Source organism: Symphodus melops (genome assembly GCF_947650265.1).
Source record: "Symphodus melops genome assembly, chromosome: 10".
Taxonomy (NCBI): domain Eukaryota; kingdom Metazoa; phylum Chordata; class Actinopteri; order Labriformes; family Labridae; genus Symphodus; species Symphodus melops.
The window spans coordinates 24041103-24059254 of record NC_136700.1 but is presented as its reverse complement, the minus strand read 5'-3'; the positions used below and the strand labels follow the sequence as shown (position 1 = coordinate 24059254).

The 18152-nt window shown below is 42.8% G+C and overlaps 2 protein-coding genes across 2 annotated transcripts; one reads left to right on the top strand and one right to left on the bottom strand.

The window, feature by feature from the left end:
- Window positions 1–4441: 4441 nt before the first annotated feature.
- Window positions 4442–5437, top strand: LOC306830958 (trace amine-associated receptor 1-like; the record flags this gene model as incomplete). Its single annotated transcript, XM_079354760.1, has 1 exon — window positions 4442–5437. The coding sequence occupies one exon, from the start codon at window positions 4442–4444 to the stop codon at window positions 5435–5437; it is 996 nt and encodes a 331-aa protein (XP_079210886.1).
- A 2964-nt stretch (window positions 5438–8401) lies between these two features.
- On the bottom strand, window positions 8402–9397 carry LOC306830957 (trace amine-associated receptor 1-like; the record flags this gene model as incomplete). The annotated part of the gene is made up of 1 exon (XM_079354759.1): window positions 8402–9397. One exon carries the CDS (start codon window positions 9395–9397, stop codon window positions 8402–8404), a length of 996 nt encoding a protein of 331 aa, XP_079210885.1.
- Between the last annotated feature and the right edge of the window lie 8755 nt (window positions 9398–18152).

Here is an 18152-nt window from a genome sequence, read left to right as displayed (position 1 = left end):
AAGCCAGATCCCCCTCTCCTTGGCTATTTTTTTAGCGTTCAACACTGCAGAAACAGCACTTCAAACAGAGATCAGAAGGTCTGGTTCCCTTCAACTTTATTGTTTCACTTGTACATAAAGATTTCATAATCTTATTAAAAAAATTATTCAATAGACAAATTAAGTAAACAAATTTGTTTAAATGAGAGGATCCACCATAAGAATCTAAAAGTAACGATATAGATTGGATAAAAAATACACAAAATGTATCTATTCATTTTTACTTTTCTTCATGTCTCTATGCAGCTGAGAGTTGCTGTACTGTTACTGAAGCTCATGTTTTCTATTAAAAGTGAGAACAAGGCATAAACCAGTCAGCATTCTTAAAACAAACTTTTGTTATCAAAAGATTTTCCTCTTTCACTTCAAATAAGACCGTCAACATGCTCTTTAAATCATATTACAGCAAATATCAGTCCCACACTTACCTTCCATACTAAGCTGGACAGTTCGGCCACAATCACTTTAGTCTAATGTGAGCTCGGTGAGCATTTTGTGTACTTATATGTTCTCTGGTACACCTGGCCAATAGACAGGTTTAACAATATGTCCTAGTGGACACAGTAAGAAGACACTGAGATGAACATCCCCTGCTGCTCATTAACTCGTATGAAGACATTTTAAAGACAAACAAAACAACTTTGTTTTTTGAAGTTCAGCTTGTAGTTTAGAAATGAGTGATGCAACACTACTAATAGTTTAAGTATTTACAGACTCAAACATTTCTTGATGCACCAAACAGATGAAACATCAGCAACCAATAGAATAAATCTTAAAATTGGTCAAAATAAATAAAGTAGGAGTGTGCTTAACTCCTCACCAAACTCACTGATGAAATGGAGAAATTCACAATACTGTTCACTTTCTTAATATTGTGGTGACCCACAAGTAAGACTGAAATAGACATTAACGAAGGGAATGTACCTTTAAAAGAGAGGTGTTATGGTTTAAGGAATTAAAAAGTCTTAATTGCGTTTCTTTCAGGTATTCAAATTTATTGGTGTTCAAACTTTAACTCGGTTGCGTATTATTAGGAGCCTTGGGCCGCGCAGGTACGAGTGTGACGTCACGTGACAGCGAATGTTAAGGTGCGAAAACAGAAAACAACAAAACGAAAACAGGAATGTGCAAGTTCTCTGACTCGTGTCTCGAAATGATTGAATTCACAGATTGGATGAAGTGAGTCGAGAACAACAACAGGGAAACCACAGCCACTCTTATGTCTGCTGACATGAGGGTGGCTATGGGCAGCACACCAACGCTGCGTGCAGAGGTTATCTGGTGTCTCAAAACACTCATTTCACTTAAACAAAGGCATTTCTGATATTTTTAAGTCAATGTTTTCGGACTTCCCCCCCATAACTGCTACTTTATTGTGGTGGGGGAGTTTGAGTACTCAAATGATCCTAGGAGCTATGTTGTCGGGGGCTTTATGCCCCCAGTAGGGTCTTCCAAGGTAAACAGGTTCTAGTTCACAGGTCAGACCAAAAGCAGTTAAAATAACCCCTATGAAGAAAACAGCTGCCTGGCATGTCACAGCCGGGGCCCCACTCTAGAGCCAAGCGGCCAAGCCGTTGCCCATGGAGCTCGGTCGGGCTCAACCCGAACAGGCGACGTGAGCCCATTCTCCTCCTGTGGGCCCACCACCCACAAAAGAAACCGTAGGGGTCAGGTGCAATGTGGGGGACAGCCGACAGCGGGGGCCTCGGCGACCCGATCCCCGGACACAACTTTTGGCTTTTAGGACATGTCACCTCAGAGCCACCATGTGTTGGAGTTCACCCGGGTGAACGAGAGGGTCGCGTCTCTACGCCTTCGGGTAGGGGACAGGTCTCTCCCTGTTGTTTCGGTCTGTGAACCGAACAGCAGTTCAGAGTACCTGGCCTTCTTGGAGTCCCTGGGAGGGGTGCTGGACAGTGTTCCGACTCGGGACTCCATCGTTCTGCTGGGGACTTCAACGCCCACATGGGCAACGACAGTGAGACTTGGAGCTGGGTGATTGGGATGAACGGCCTCCCCAATATGAACCTGAACGGTGTTCTGTTGTTGGACTTCTGTGCTAGCCACAGATTGTCCATAACAATGTCCATCAGTGCACGTGGCACCAGGACACCCTTGGCCGGAGGTCAATGATAGACTTTGTGGTTGTGTCATCTGACCTGCGGCCGTGTGTCTCAGACACTCAGGTGAAGAGAAGGGCTGAGCTGTCAACTGATCACCACCTGATGGTGAGTTGGATGCGCTAGCAGGGGAAGAAGCTGGTCAGACTCTGTAGGCCTAAACATGTAGTGAGGGTCTGCTGGGATCGCTTGGCAGAATCCTCTGTTAGCGAGGTCTTCAACTCTTTCCGCCAGGAGAGCTTCTCACAGATTCTGGGCTGGAGACATTGAATCCAAGTGGACCATATTCTCCACCTCCATTGTCGAAGTGGCTGCTCTGAGCTGTGGTCACAGGGTCTCTGGTGCGTGGCGCAATCCCCGAAGCCAGTGGTAGACACCGGAAGTAAGGGAGGCTGTCAGGCTGAAGAAATCCTATCAGGCATTGTTAGCTCATAGGACTCCTGAGGCAGCTGACGTGTACCGGCAGGCTAGGCATGCTGCAGCCCGGGCAAAAACTCGGGCCAGGGAGGAGTTTGGGGACGCCATGGAGGAGGACTTTCGGATGGCCTCGAGGAACTTTGGGCAATCCATCCGTCGCCTCAGGAGGGGGAAGCAATGCTTCACCAACACTGTTTACAGTGATGGTGGGGAGCTGCTGACCTCTACTGAGGATGTAGTTGGGCGGTGGAACCTCGGATTTGGTTTTCGTCCTGGCCGTGGAACACTGGACCAGCTCTACACTCTGCATTGGATGCTCGAGGGTTCATGGGAGTTCGCTCAACCAGTCCACATGTGCTTTGTGGATCTGGAGAAGGCATTCGATCGTGTCCCCCTTGGTGCCCTGTGGGGGGTGCTTCGAGAGTATGGGGTTCGGGTTCCTGATCGGAAAAGGGTAGATTGCCCTCTGCAGGTTGCTAAGGGGTCCTTTCCCCAGGTGGAGGAATTTAATTATCTCGGGGTATTGTTGACGAGTGGGGGGAGGATGGAGCGTGAGATCGACACACGGATCGGTGCAGCGTCAGCAGTCATGCGGTCGTTGTATCGGTCCATCGTGGTAAAGAAAGAGCGAAGCCAAAAGTCAAGGCTCTTGTTTTCCTGGTCATGACTGAAAGAACAAGATCCCAGATACAAGCAGCTGAAATGGGCTTCCTCCATAGGGTGGCTAGGTGCACCCTTAGAGATAGAGTAGAGTAGAGCCAATACTCCTCCACATCAAGGATTCAGCTGAGGTGACATGTCCTTCCGAGAGGAGGCCTCAGGGTAGGCTGAGGAAACGCTGGAGAGACTATGTCTCTTGCCTGGCCTAGGATTGCCTCAGGGTCCCACCGGAAGGGCTGGAGGAAGTGTATGGGGCGAGGGCAGTCTGGGCATTTCTGTTTCGACCGCTGCCCCGTGACCCGGCCCTGGATAAGCGGCAGAAAATGGATGGATGGATGACTGTGTTAAAATAATCTTGTCCGAAGCCATCTTAGTTTCTCTTGACTTTTTGAAAAAAGAATGCTTTGGTCCGTCAATAGCCAATAGAAGGAGGAGTGATGTTCTAAACCCTACCTGTCAAGAGTTACGTATCGGTACAATCTCTTTAATAACAATTTTTAATAAATCCACAAATAACATTTCATGATTGTTATACACATACACAGGGATTGAAATAAAGTCCAACTTGTGATTGGCTGTCTCGGCCACTCGTCCAAGTAAAAATTCCTGTCAGCCAAAAAAAAAAAAAAAAAAATTCAAAGCATAACGTTAAATAAGTTAATTTTAAACTTTCAGCTAAAAACCCATTGTTGAACTGTGTAGGGACATTTACTATCTGATGTACCTCTTTTCTGCAGGGACAGATTGTCCAACCTCCATCCCTAAAGGTCTTTTATTTAACCTCTGACTTTACAGAGGCAGAGCTCATTTAGTACAAGAAAAACTGACTTCATGTAGCAAATTGTGCTCTGCTGGCAACACTGTCCTGCTAACTATGGAAGGTAAGTGTAGGATTTATATGAATGTATTTCTTCAGTTTATGAACTTGTCAATGCTCATGTTTTATATTTCTTCATGAAGACAAAATAAATGTTTGGACAAGTTTGTTTTTGAAATTAAGCAGACTGTCATTATCATAAGGGAAGTCCTTAACTAATGTCTTACAAAGTAGTTCTAAGCTGTCTGCAGAATCATGTGTTAAAAAAAATAGACAGCTGAGAACTGATTGTGATTCACTGATGATAAGCCAAACTGTATTCCTATGACTCTTCTTCTCAACACAAATCCACTTCTATTTAGTTCAATTCTTGTGTCCTTCCAAACAGATGGAGCCAGAACGCTGCTTTGAGTCCAGAAACAGTTCATGCTTGAAGACAACTTATCCCATACCCCTATGTGTTGCCCTCTACATCATTTTAGGCGTCATAATCATCCTAACAGTGTGTGGAAACCTTTTGGTCACTTTCTCAGTGGCTTATTTTAAGCAGCTCCATACTCCAACAAATTACCTGATTTTCTCTCTGGCTATGTCTGACCTCCTTTTAGGGATAATATTCATGTTTCCGTCTATGATTCAAACTATTGAGTCTTGTTGGTATTTTGGTGACTTCTTCTGTAAAGTCTACATGAGTTTTGCTGTCACGTTGGCTACAGCATCAATTCTCAATCTTTGCCTTATATCAGTTGACCGATACTACGCTGTTTGCCAACCTCTGCTTTATAGAAGAATAATATCTGGGAATGTTGTTTTGATTATGATTCTGATCTGTTGGAGTTTTTCAATTCTTTTAGGCTTTGGAATAGTTTTTTTTCAATTAAATATTTTGGGTGTTGAAGAGTTTTACTATAACCATGTTGTATGTGAAGGAGGATGTGTTTTCTTTCAGAGTGGAGTGTCTAGCATTGTTTCTGCAGTGGTTTCCTTTTACTTACCCGGAATAATAATGGTTGGTGTTTACCTAAAGATTTTCCTAGTGGCCCAGAGACAGTTTCGCAGCATACAGAACTCAGGCTGTGGGACCTCAGTAAAAAAGTCAAACACAGGCCAAATAAAAGCCACTAAAACACTGGCTATTGTAATGGGGGCTTTCCTGTGCTTTTGGGCTCCATTTTTCATCCGTAACATCATCGATCCTTTTACTAGTTACTCAACACCGTCAGCATTTATTGTAACAATTCAATGGTTGGGATGCTTAAATTCTACTGTGAATCCTATGATTTATGCACTCTTCTATAGTTGGTTCAGAAAGGCTTTCAAATTATTAACCTCGGGTCACATCTTTAAATCTGAAATGTCACAGACAACACTTTTCAATGAATGAACTGATGAAAAAAAGTTTCTTATTTTTACAAGAAAAATGATTATGAATTTGATGATGTCAATGTGAAAATTAGAATCACAGATCTGTTAAGGGGCCTTTTGTAATCTTCTGTTGGATGCCATTATTCACCAACTTTTTCTTTGACATGATCTTAGGCTTCTCCACACCAGCTGCTGTCTTCGAGGCCTTTTTCTGGTTAGGTTACTTTAATTCCACCTTGACCCCAATTATTTGTGCCTTGTTTTATCCCTGCTTAAAACAATGTTTCTATCGTATCATAAAATTTATATTTTTTAGCCCGAGTTCTTCAACCATGAATGTCTCTTTTAAATGACCCAGCTATACTCTGTACTATTCACCCTTAAAGATTATTAAAAATGAAGACTTGCATGATCTTTGCCGTCAGATATTCAACGTGCATGTTTATTTTGCAACTGATTCCTCACAATACTTGTCAATAAATTTGATGAATTTAATCAGCACTTTTTTCTTGTATTATTTTCACTTTATGACAGCTGCTTCACACTTTAAGAAATGTGGTTCAGTCTTTGAATTGAATAATATAGCAATGATGGCTTTTTAAATACATTCTTAACTATCCTATAACAAAGCCTCTTGATCAATTTACACTTGTTACGAGGAATAAATGTAAATATTTAAAAATGAAATAATACACATCGTGTTTTCTGAATACTCATCTTATTTTTTTTCTTCACTAATCTTCAGAGGGTTTTACAATGTTGACACTGTTTTTTTTTGTACATTTAAAATATCCCCAAAAAATACATAGAAATTGTCAGTGTTGTTAAATTTAAGAGTGCTTTTCATTAGTTCAGTCTTCTGAAGAGTAATTGTGAGGATAACTTTTTCCCATCCACTCTACATAGTTTATTCAGTGGACACAATGTATTGACTTCCAGGAGCATTTGAATAAATAAAATGTGAATGGAAAAAAAACATTTAGCAATGTACGTTGAAAAGCAAGACAATAATTTAAAAAAAAGGGAAATTAATTAGTAAAGAACAAATTGTAACACCTCTCAAGATCATCTGGTAAATGTATATATATATTATAGCGTGAAGTGTGTTAATAATTTTCAAAACATGGTGGAATAAAGATGTGCATATACGAATTAGGATATGTACCGGTATATCAAGTATATGTGAGCTGTTTAGGCACATGAATCTTTGCAACTTAGTTGCCATTTATGCATGAAAACATAAACCACATAAGTGACACATAAAGTAATGCTACATATACCATGCTGGGCGAACCTGAGGAAGCTACAGGCCGGATGCATTTTTCAGTCACAATTAAGTAATTTTCAGTGTGCCAAGCTATACTTATTTTTTATAATAGGGTATTCCATTTCATATATAAAACAGATATTAACCATTAAATGTATGTGAGATCATACATTTATATAATCAGCTGTTGTATTCTATCTTCCTTTTTGCAGATTGTTTCCTCTTCAATGTCTTAATTTCTTCTTCATGCTTTGTATAATTTCTTAAAATCCAAATCATTTTTTTAATTGTGAAACTGATAAATATTTTTTGTATTGGTTTTGGTGTTTACCATTTATCAACCTTTTCTTTTTTAATTGTGGCAAATTTCATCCCCCTTTGTTAAAAAACACATACAAGTTTGAAAAGATCAACTTTTCAGCTAAAAAAGCAGTTACAATGCTCGCTTTTGAAAAACTCATACAGAAAAGAGCTCACTGATGAGATGGAGAAATTCACAATACTCTTTCATTTTTATATCATAAACCCAAAAATCTAGCTTTTTAGGCCATTTCCTCAGCTCATTACAAAGAAAAAGGGGAGACCTCTGCATTTGCTTGAACCCAGTTATTTTATTTGTTTGCATTCCTTGTTGTTTTGTAAGCGACAGGGCTTGTAGGTCTCTCTGTGACGACACCCTCATTATCATAACACTTACATTTTGAATGGATATTTGGTTTGTTCATTTTTAAAATAATTTCTAAATTTTGATTCAAGGACGTAAGTGTAAAGAAAGATCCAGATCCATATAATGATACTTTCGGTTCATGCTTTCAACTACAACTTATTTCACTTTGCAAACCTTTCCTTTTTTTGCACATGCTTCTTACAATCTTTATTCAGTTAAACAAGGTGAAAAAGACAAAGCTCATAAACGACAAAACAAAAACAGATTTGATTAAATATTTATTGTGACAAGTCTGTCCTGTAGATCAGGTAGGTAACAAGAAAGGCCCCTGCTATATAGGGCTGCTCTGGTCTTCTCCTGCCGAGGGATTTAGAGTAAAGACAACATAAACATACAAAACACAATGATTTTCACATTCTTACTGTTTAATACAGTTTGTGTTCTGTCATATACCTTTCTGCAATTAATTTTCACTTGTGACATTATGAAGATTAAAATGACAAAGTTCAGAACAACTGTTGTCTGAAACCATTTACAGGCCCTGATTTATCAAATACTCTCGAGAACAACTCAACTGTCCACTTACATCATTACATACATAAGATGATAAGGTGCCCATCCTGACCAGGGAAGACCATTTGTTTGAAAGGGGGGTTCAAGTAGTCATCTATGTTTAGGTGGAAAAATCCTCCCTTTGCAAAGGTGTTGGCCTGAGACACATCATGCTCACGACATAAATCAATCATTATTTGTATAGTAACAATTCATTGCAAGCATCATCTTTACAAACGAGCAGATGGGAAAATATGCAGAAAAGATTTCCTCCAACCTGTAACAGGCCTTCACACTTAATCAGTTTATTCAGTGAAAAGTTTTGTCTCTGAAATGTCAGATTTAAAGATTTCACCTGGTCAATTCGAACGCTGTCTAAACTTATTGTAACAAGACCACTTGACAGAGAATTAGGGAACACATTGTACATTTTAATTGATCTGTTTGAGAATTGAACAGCAATTTCAACCTGCCACAGGCCTCCACTTTTAATCAGTTTATTCAGTGAAAAGTTTTGTCTCTGAAATGTCAGATTTAAAGATTTGACCTGAGGCCAACAACTGAAACGCCTTTCTGAACCAACTATAGAAGAATGCATAAATCATTGGATTCACAGTAGAATTGAAGTAGCCCAACCATGAAAGTACTCCAAACAAGCTCGATGGGGGTAAGTAATTAATTAAGAGATATATAACATTACAAACAAATAATGGAGTCCAAAAGAAAAGAAAGGCACCCATTACAATAGCCAGGGTTTTAGTGGCTTTTGTCTGGCCTGTGTTTGATATTTTCACTGAGTTCACACAGCCTGCTTTGTGTATGCTTCGAAACTGTCTTCGTGCCACAAGGAAAATCTTAAGGTATACACTAACCATTATTAAACTGGGCAAGTAAAAGGACAGACTAGATGAGACCATACTTGATATTTTGCTCTGAAACATAGCACATCCTCCTTCACATGCAACATGGTTATAATACAAATCTTCAACACCCAAAATATTTAACTTCAGAAAAATCATTCCAAAGCCAACAAGAACTGAAATACTCCAACAGATCAGAATCATGATCAAAACAACATTCACAGATATTTTTCTTCTATAAAGCAGAGGTTGGCAAACAGCGTAGTATCGATCGACTGATATGAAGCAAAGATGAAGAATTGAGGCTGAAGCCAATGTGACAGACGAACTTAAACTGATTTTACAGAAGATTTCACCAAAATACCAACAAGACTCTATAGTTCGAATCATACCGGGAAACATGACAAGTATCCCTAAAAGCAGGTCAGACATAGCCAGAGAGGAAATCAGGTAATTTGTTGGAGTCTGGAGCTGCCTAAAATAAGCCACTGAGAAAGTGACCAAAAAGTTTCCACACACTGTTAGGATGATTATGACCCCTAAAATCACATAGAGGCCAACACGTAGGGGTATGGGATAACTTGTCTTCAGGCATGAAGCATTGCTTGACTCATAGCAGAGCTCTGGCTCCATCTGTTTAAAAGGAAATAAAGAAAGTAAAATTGAGGAATTGATTTGTGTCTTTATTTTAGCAACAAATGTAAAAAGGTTTTTAGTTGTTTTAAAGGTAATCTTATTTGTAGAAATAACTTTTAGTTTAGTGGTTTCATGAAAGCCAGATCCCCCTCTCCTTGGCTATTTTTGTAGCGTTCAACAGAGCAGAAGCAGCACTTTAACAGAGATCAGAAGGTCTGGTTCCCTTCAACTTTATTGTTTCACTTGTACTTTAACATTGTATAATCTTTTTTAAAAATGTGTATAGAGAAATTAAGTAAACAAATTTGGTAAAATTAGAAGACCATAAGAATCTAAAAGTAACAACATAGGTTGGATAAAAATTACACAAAATGTATCTTCAAGTCTCATATCTATTCATTTTTACTTTCCTTCATGTCTTGATGTAGCTAAGAGCTGCTGTACTGTTACTGAAGCTTATGTTTTCTATTAAAAGTGAGAACAAGGCATAAACCACCAGTCAGCATTCATAAAACAAACATTTGTTATCCTGTTTCACTTCAAATAAGACCGTCAACATGCTCTTTAAATCATATTACAGCAAATATCAGTCCCACACTTACCTTCCATACTAAGCTAGACAGTTCGGCCACAATCACTTTAGTCTGATATGAGCTCGGTGAGCATTTTGTGTACTTATATGTTCTCTGGTACACCTGGCCAATAGACAGGTCAAACAATCTGTCCCAGTGGACACAGTAAGAAGACACTGAGATGAACATCCCCTGCTGCTCATTAACTCCTATGAAGACATTTTAAAGACAAACAAAACAACTTTGTTTTTTCAGCTTAGTTTAGCTTCTAGTTAGATATAAGTAAAACATGTATTTAGTATGTAAGTATTTACAGACTCAAACATTTCTTGATGCACCAAACAGATGAAACATCAGCAACCAATAGAATAAATCTTAAAATTGGTCAAAATAAATAAAGTAGGAGTGTGCTTAACTCCTCACCAAACTCACTGATGAAATGGAGAAATTCACAATACTGTTCACTTTCTTAATATTGTGGTGACCCACAAGTAAGACTGAAATAGACATTCACGAAGGGAATATACCTTTAACTCTTTCCCCGCCAGAGAATTCTAGAATTGTTGCCAGCCAGCGCCAGCCTTTTTCACCATTTTCACCAATCTTTCAAGACTCACAGAATATTTTGTTCTTTGAATATGTAAATATTGAATACATCAAAAGAAAGATCAGAGCCTCTGCTTTCATATACAAAAATTTATTAGATTTATTCAAACTTCATTCAATCTTTTTTTATCAGCACTTGAATATTGGCCATTTTGATAACGTAATGATAATGTAAAATTATACATTTTCTTTGAATAGTGTAGCACTACAACATTTACAAACTATATTATACATTTTTCTTCTCTTATACACTCAGAAATACTTTGTTTTTACAAACACTTAAATATTGGTTATTTTAAATAATAAAACTTTAGTTGAACAAAAACCTGATCAAGAAGAGAGACAACTGTGTCTCCCAGGGAAGGGCCTTCTACGCAATAGGGTTTCATGTTGTAACAGTACCCTGTGTCAGGATCGCAAAGGATGTAGGATTTGAACCCATATTTGACAGGTTTTTGGGGATTGTACACCCTGAACGCTAGCCGTCCACACCACAGAAGCATACCCTCATCAATGCAAATGTTGGTGTTAGGTTGATACATTTCACTGAATTTAGATATAAGGTAATATAAGACAAGGCGGACTTTGTACAACCTGTCAGTGCTATTTGCTGGCCTTGATTCATAATCATTGGAGTGTAGAAATCTCCATAGGATTTCAAACCGGTTGCGGGATGTGACCTTGTTGAAGTAGGGGGTGGCCAAAATGTCATCTGTAGACCAGTACATTTCAAGGTCAGGCTTAGGAATGATATGATCAAGAGCAGCAGCATCATTTAGAGGTCCAGGATTCTCAGTGAAAGGAAAGTCTTTTGGCTGCCAGTTCATTTCTTTCCACATCAGATTACCTGGACCAGGATCTGCACCCCGCTGGTTTACAGGGCCTCTTGCTTGGTCACCAGGTACTTGACCTCCACCACGCCCATAAGATCCACAGGTTCGACCTCTGCCTCTTTGCTGTGTTCGACCTGTAAATAATTAGACAATTGTTTTATTCAACAGTGTGATGTGCACAAAGAGAGGAACGTTATTTTTCGGCCTCTTCATATCACATCTTACCTTTTTCACCTTGGGTAGGTCTGTATAAAGGACACCTGGGCCTTGAATCCCCGGACTCTGTGTGTAAAATGACAGTAAAATGTCATACAAATATTCATTTGGTAAATAGTTTGTGTACAAAATGAAAGATAAATTATTTATTTTTTATCTTCTCTCACAAATTAGCAGATGCTCTTGTCTTGTGGTATCTAATAATCATACAATCCAAGTAACATACAATCAAACTAAATAAAACAGGTTATCATGACTCACCTCTTGCACCTACGTGTATGTCTGGATCTTGGAGACCTGGACTCTGTGTCTGGAAATTACAATAAAAAGTACGTCAAAAATTCGTTTGGTACATAGTTTATGTACAAAACTGAGGGATGTTATTTCAACGTCACGTTATCTCATGAATTATCAGATGCATATGCTATCACGGTGAATCAAAAAATAACGTGATCATATCTTACCACTGACACGTCCTGAATCCCTCCATTCGCTGTCGCCGCTGCCGCCTTCATCCAGATCAGTTTCATGGAGGTCAAAAAATGAATTATCAGAGTCTGTATCGATAATTAACTCTAAAGCTTCCGCAGCCGAATATCTCCTTGCTGGCGCCGGCATGTTTGTACTGTTCAAGAGCTTCTATCTCATATCTATACGGCTAATGTTTACTTTTTGATGCGCGTCAAACTCACATACAGACTGATCGAACTCCGACCGCTAGAAAATAAGGACGAAGAAGATGTTGTTGTTTTTTTCTCTACTTTCCCGCGGGTGGTCTTGTTTGTTGGTTTTTGACCCCACAGTCCTGTAACTTTTTCACAGCATCCGTCAGAGCGCCCCCTATCATATTACACTGAAAACACCAATTGAAGGAAATTTCCGTCAATGGCGGGGAATGAGTTAAGTGTTATGGTTTAGAGGTTCTGGGTTAATTTAGCGGGCAGTTTTGGGCTCACTTACTGTACAGTGTGACTTACATTCAGCTGAATTATGTCACACAACAACAGTGGTGAAGAGGCTGCTGTGGTGCAGCTAATGTTGGTGCTATCTATGGTGACACCATAAAGTTACCAGAATTGCAGCACAACCCACGGTCATGGCTTTTAACACAGGGTGTCTTAAAAAGTATTAAAAGTTCATAAATCAATTGTGGGAAAATGAAGGCCCTTAAGAAGTATTAAAAAGTCTTTTTATGCATTTCTTTCAGGTATTCAATTTTATTTGTATTCAAACTTTAACTCAGTTGCGTATTATTAGGAGCCTTGGGCCGTGTAGGTACGAGTGTGAATTCACGTGACAGCGAATTTTCTGGTACGAAAATAGATAACAAAACGAAAATGCAAGGAAGACTTGGAATGTCACCTCACTGGGGGGGAAGGAGCCTGAGCCTGTGAGGGAGGTCAAAAGGTACCTGCTAGATATAGTCGTGCTCACCTCCACGCACTGCTTGGGCTCTGGAACCCAGCTCCTCGATTGGGTCTGGTCTCTTCTCTTCAGCCGTCAGGCTGGTGTGGGCTTGCTCACAGCCCAAGAACTCAGCCACCATGTGTTGGAGTTCACCCGGGTAAATGAGAGGGTCGCGTCTCTACGCCTTCGGGTAGGGGACAGGTCTCTCACTGTTGTTTCGGTCTATGAACCAAACAGCAGTTTGGAGTACCCAGCCTTCTTGGAGTCCCTGGGAGTGGTGCTGGACAGTGTTCCGACTCAGGTCTCCATCGTTCTGCTGGGGACTTCAACGCTCACGTGGGCAACGACATTGAGACTTGGAGGGGGGTGATTGGGATGAACGGCCTCCCCAATATGAACCCGAGCGGTGTTCTGTTGTTGGACTTCTGTGCTAGCCAGTTTGTCCATAACAAACACCATGTTCAAACACAGGGATGTCCATAAGTGCACGTGGCACCAGGACACCCTAGGCCAGAGGTCAATGATAGACTTTGTGGTTGTGTCATCTGACCTCCGGCCGTGTGTCTCGGACACTTGGGTGAAGAGAGGGGCTGAGCTGTCAACTGATCACCACCTGATGGTGAGTTGGATGTGCTAGCAAAGGAGGAAGCCAGTCAGACTCGGCAGGCCCAAACATAGAGTGAGGGTCTGCTGGGATCATCTGGCAGAATCCTCTGTTAGCGAGGTATTCAACTCTTACCACCGGGAGAGCTTCTCACAGTTTCTGGGGGAGGCTGGAGACATTGAGTCCAAGTGGACCATGTTCTCCACCTCCATCGTCGAAGCGGCTGCTCTGAGCTGTGGTCATAGGGTCTCTGGTGCCTGTCGTGGCGGCAATCCACGAACCTAGTGGTGGAGACCGGAAGTAAGGGAGGCTGTCAGGCTGAAGAAATCCTATCAGGCATTGTAAGCTCATTGGACTCCTGAGGCAACTGACGTGTACCGGCAGGCCAGGCGTGCTGCAGCCCGGGTTGTTGTAGAGGCAAAAACTCAGGCCTGGGAGCTGGAACTTCGGGCAATCCGTCCGTCGCCTCAGGAGGGGGAAGCAATGCTTCACCAACACTGTTTACAGTGAAGGTGGGGAGCTGCTGACCTCTACTGAGGATGTAGTTGGGCGGTGGAAGGAATACTTTAAGGATCTCCTCAATGCCACCATCATGTCTTCCATTGTGGAAGCAGAGGCTGAGTTCTCAGAGGTGGACTCGTCCATCACCCAAGCCGAAGTCAGCGAGGTGGTTGGCAAACTCCTCTGTGGCAAGGCACCGATGGTGGACAAGATTCGCCTTGAATATCTTAAGTCTCTTGATGTGCAGGGGCTGTCATGGCTGACACGTCTCTGTAACATCGCGTGGAGGTCAGGATCAGTGCCTCTGGACTGGCAGACCGGGGTGCTGGTCCCTATTTTCTAGAAGGGGGATCGGAGGGTGTGTTCCAACTACCGGGGAATCACCCTAATCAGCCTCCCTGGGAAAGTCTATTCCAGGGTACTGGAAAGGAGGATCTGGCTGTTCGTCGAACCTCGGATCCAGGAGAAACAATGTGGTTTTTGTCCTGGCCATGGAACACTGGACCAGCTCTACACTCTGCATTGGATGCTCAAGGGTTCATGGGAGTTCGATCAATCAGTCCACATGTGCTTTGTGGATCTGGAGAAGGCGTTCAACCGTGTCCCCCATCGTGCCCTGTGGGGGGGGGCTTCGAGAGTATGGGGTTCGTGTTCCTGATCGGAAAAAGGTGGCTTGCCTTCTCCAGGTTGCTGAGGAGTCCTTTCCCCAGGTGGAGGAATTGTATTATCTCTGGGTATTGTTGAGGAGTGGGGGGAGGATGGAGTGTGAGATCGACAGACGGATCGGTTCAGCGTCAGCAGTCATGCGGTCGTCGTATCGGTCCATCGTGGTGAAGAAGGAGCGAAGCCAAAAGTCGAGGCTCTTGTTTTCCTAATCGATTTTTGTTCCTACCCTCACCTATGATCATGAGCTTTAGGTATTGACTGAAAGAACAAGATCCCACATACAAGTGGCTGAAATGGGCTTCCTCTGTAGGGTGGCTAGGTGCACCCATAGAGATAGAGTAGAGAATAGCCGACACTCCTCCACATCAAGGAGTCAGCTGAGGTGACTTGGGCAGATGCCAGATTTCAGATGCCCCCATGGGCGCCTCCCAAAGTGGGTGTTCTGGGCATGTCCCTCCAAGAGGAGGCCTCAGGGTAGGCCAAGGAAATGCTGGAGAGACTATGTCTCTTGCCTGGCCTAGGATCGCCTCAGGGTCCCACCGGAAGGGCTGGAGGAAGTGTATGGGGCGAGGGCAGTCTTGTTTTGGACACTTAATGCTAATCACTGCTCCTTTATGTTGCTGAGCATGCCAATGGCCAATTTGCATCCCTGCATTGACTGTTTAATGAATGTACTCACACCTCTGGCACTACCTCAAACACCTCTGTAGATGCACATGTAACTAGTTTCTAGAAGGTCAGCACTTTGTTTCTAACACTCTTTAACTGTTTACAGGTCTCTTTTAACCAGCACATGTTTTTCTCTCCTTCACAGGTTATGTACATTATGCTATATAAGTTTCAAGTCGAATGCTAATGCTAACTGCACAGCTTTAACTTGTAATTATGTATACTCTTAGTCACATAGGGGCTGCTAAATCTTGTTTGGGGGATTATTGTATACAGAGGGGAGGGGGGACAGCAGGTATGTATTGTAACTAATGTCTTGTCTCCTGCCTGTCTGTATACTGCTAATGGATGCCTTGAATTTCCCTCGGGATCAATAAAGCATCTGTCTGTCTGTCTGTCTGTCTGTCTTGTCTCGTCTCGTCTCGTCTCGCCTCGCCTCGCCTCACTGGGCCCAGAGCCACCATATGTTGGAGTTCACCCGGGTCTCACTGTTGTTTCGGTCTGTGAACCGAACAGCAGTTCAGAGTACCTGGCCTTCTTGGAGTCCCTGGGAGGGGTGCTGGACAGTGTTCCGACTCGGGACTCCATCGTTCTGCTGTGGACTTCAATGCCCACGTGGGCAACGACAGTGTGACTTGGAGCTGGGTGATTGGCATGAATGGCCTCCCCAATATGAACCTGAACAGTGTTCTGTTGTTGGACTTCTGTGCTAGCCACAGATTGTCCAAAACAATGTCCATCAGTGCACGTGGCACCAGGACACCCTCGGCCGGAGGTCAATGATAGACTTTGTGGTTGTGTCATCTGACCTGTGGCCGTGTGTCTCAGACACTCGGGTGAAGAGAAGGGCTGAGCTGTCAACTGATCACCACCTGATGGTGAGTTGTTAGCAAGGTCTTCAACTGTTACCGCCGGGAGAGCTTCTCACACATTCTGGGGGAGGCTGGAGACATTGAATCCAAGTGGACCATTTTCTCCACCTCCATTGTCCAAGTGGCTGCTCTGAGCTGTGGTCACAGGGTCTCTGGTGTATGGCGCAATCTCCGAAGCCAGTGGTGGACACCGGAAGTAAGGGAGGCTGTCAGGCTGAAGAAATCCTATCAGGCATTGTTAGCTCATAGGACTCCTGAGGCAGCTGACGTGTACCGGCAGGCTAGGCATGCTGCAGCCCGGGCAAAAACTCGGGCCTGGGGGGAGTTTGGAGAGGCCATGGAGGAGGACTTTCGGACAGCCTCGAGGAACTTTGGGCAATCCATCCGTCGCCTCAGGAAGGGGAAGCAATGCTTCACCAACACTGTTTACAGTGATGGTGGGGAGCTGCTGACCTCTACTGAGGATGTAGTTGGGCGGTGGAACCTCGGATTTGGTTTTCGTCCTGGCCATGGAACACTGGACCAGCTCTACACCCTGCATTGGATGCTCGAGGGTTCATGGGAGTTCGCTCAACCAGTCCACATGTGCTTTGTGGATCTGGAGAAGGCATTCGATTGTGTCCCCCTTGGTGCCCTGTGGGGGGTGCTTCGAGAGAATGGGTGGTTCGGGTTCCTGATCGGAAAAAGGTGGCTTGCCTTCTCCAGGTCGCTGAGGAGTCCTTTCACCAGGTGGAGGAATTTTATTATCTCGGGGTATTGTTGATGAGTGGGGTGAGGATGGAGTGTGAGATCGACAGACGGATCGGTGCAGCGTCAGCAGTCATGCGGTCGTTGTATCGGTCCATCGTGGTGAAGAAGGAGCGAAGCCAAAAGACTAGGCTCTTATTTTCCTGATCGATTTTTGTTCCTACCCTCACCTATGGTCATGAGCTTTAGGTAATGACTGAAAGAACAAGATCGCACATACAAGTGGCTGAAATGGGCTTCCTCCGTAGCGTGGCTAGGTGCACCCTTAGAGATAGAGTAGAGAATAGCCGACACTCCTCCACATCAAGGAGTCAGCTGAGGTGACTTGGGCAGATGCCAGATTCCAGATGCCCCCATGGGCGCCTCCCAAAGTGGGTGTTCTGGGCATGTCCCTCCGACAGGAGGCCTCAGGGTAGGCCGAGGAAACGCTGGAGAGACTATGTCTCTTGCCTGGCCTAGGATTGCCTCAGGGTCCCACCTGAAGGGCTGGAGGAAGTGTATGGGGCGAGTGCAGTCTGGGCATCTCTGTTTCGACCGCTGCCCCGTGACCCGGCCCTGGATAAGCGGCAGAAAATGGATGGATGGATGACTGTGTTAAAATAATCTTGTCCGAAGCCATCTTAGTTTCTCTTGACTTTTTGAAAAAAGAATGCTTTGGTCCGTCAATAGCCAATAGAAGGAGGAGTGATGTTCTAAACCCTACCTGTCAAGAGTTACGTATCGGTACAATCTCTTTAATAACAATTTTTAATAAATCCACAAATAATATTTTATGATTGTTATACACATAGACAGGGATTGAAATGAAGTCCAACTTGTGATTGGCTGTCTAGGCCACTCCTCCAAGGAACAATGTGTCAAAAGAAATAAACAGCTGAGAACTGATTGTGATTCACTGATCATAAGCCAAACTGTATTCCTATGGCTCTTCTTCTCAACACAAATCCACTTCTATTTTGTTCAATTCTTGTGTCCTTCCAAACAGATGGAGCCAGAACGCTGCTTTGAGTCCAGAAACAGTTCATGCTTGAAGACAACTTATCCCAAACCCCCCTCTAT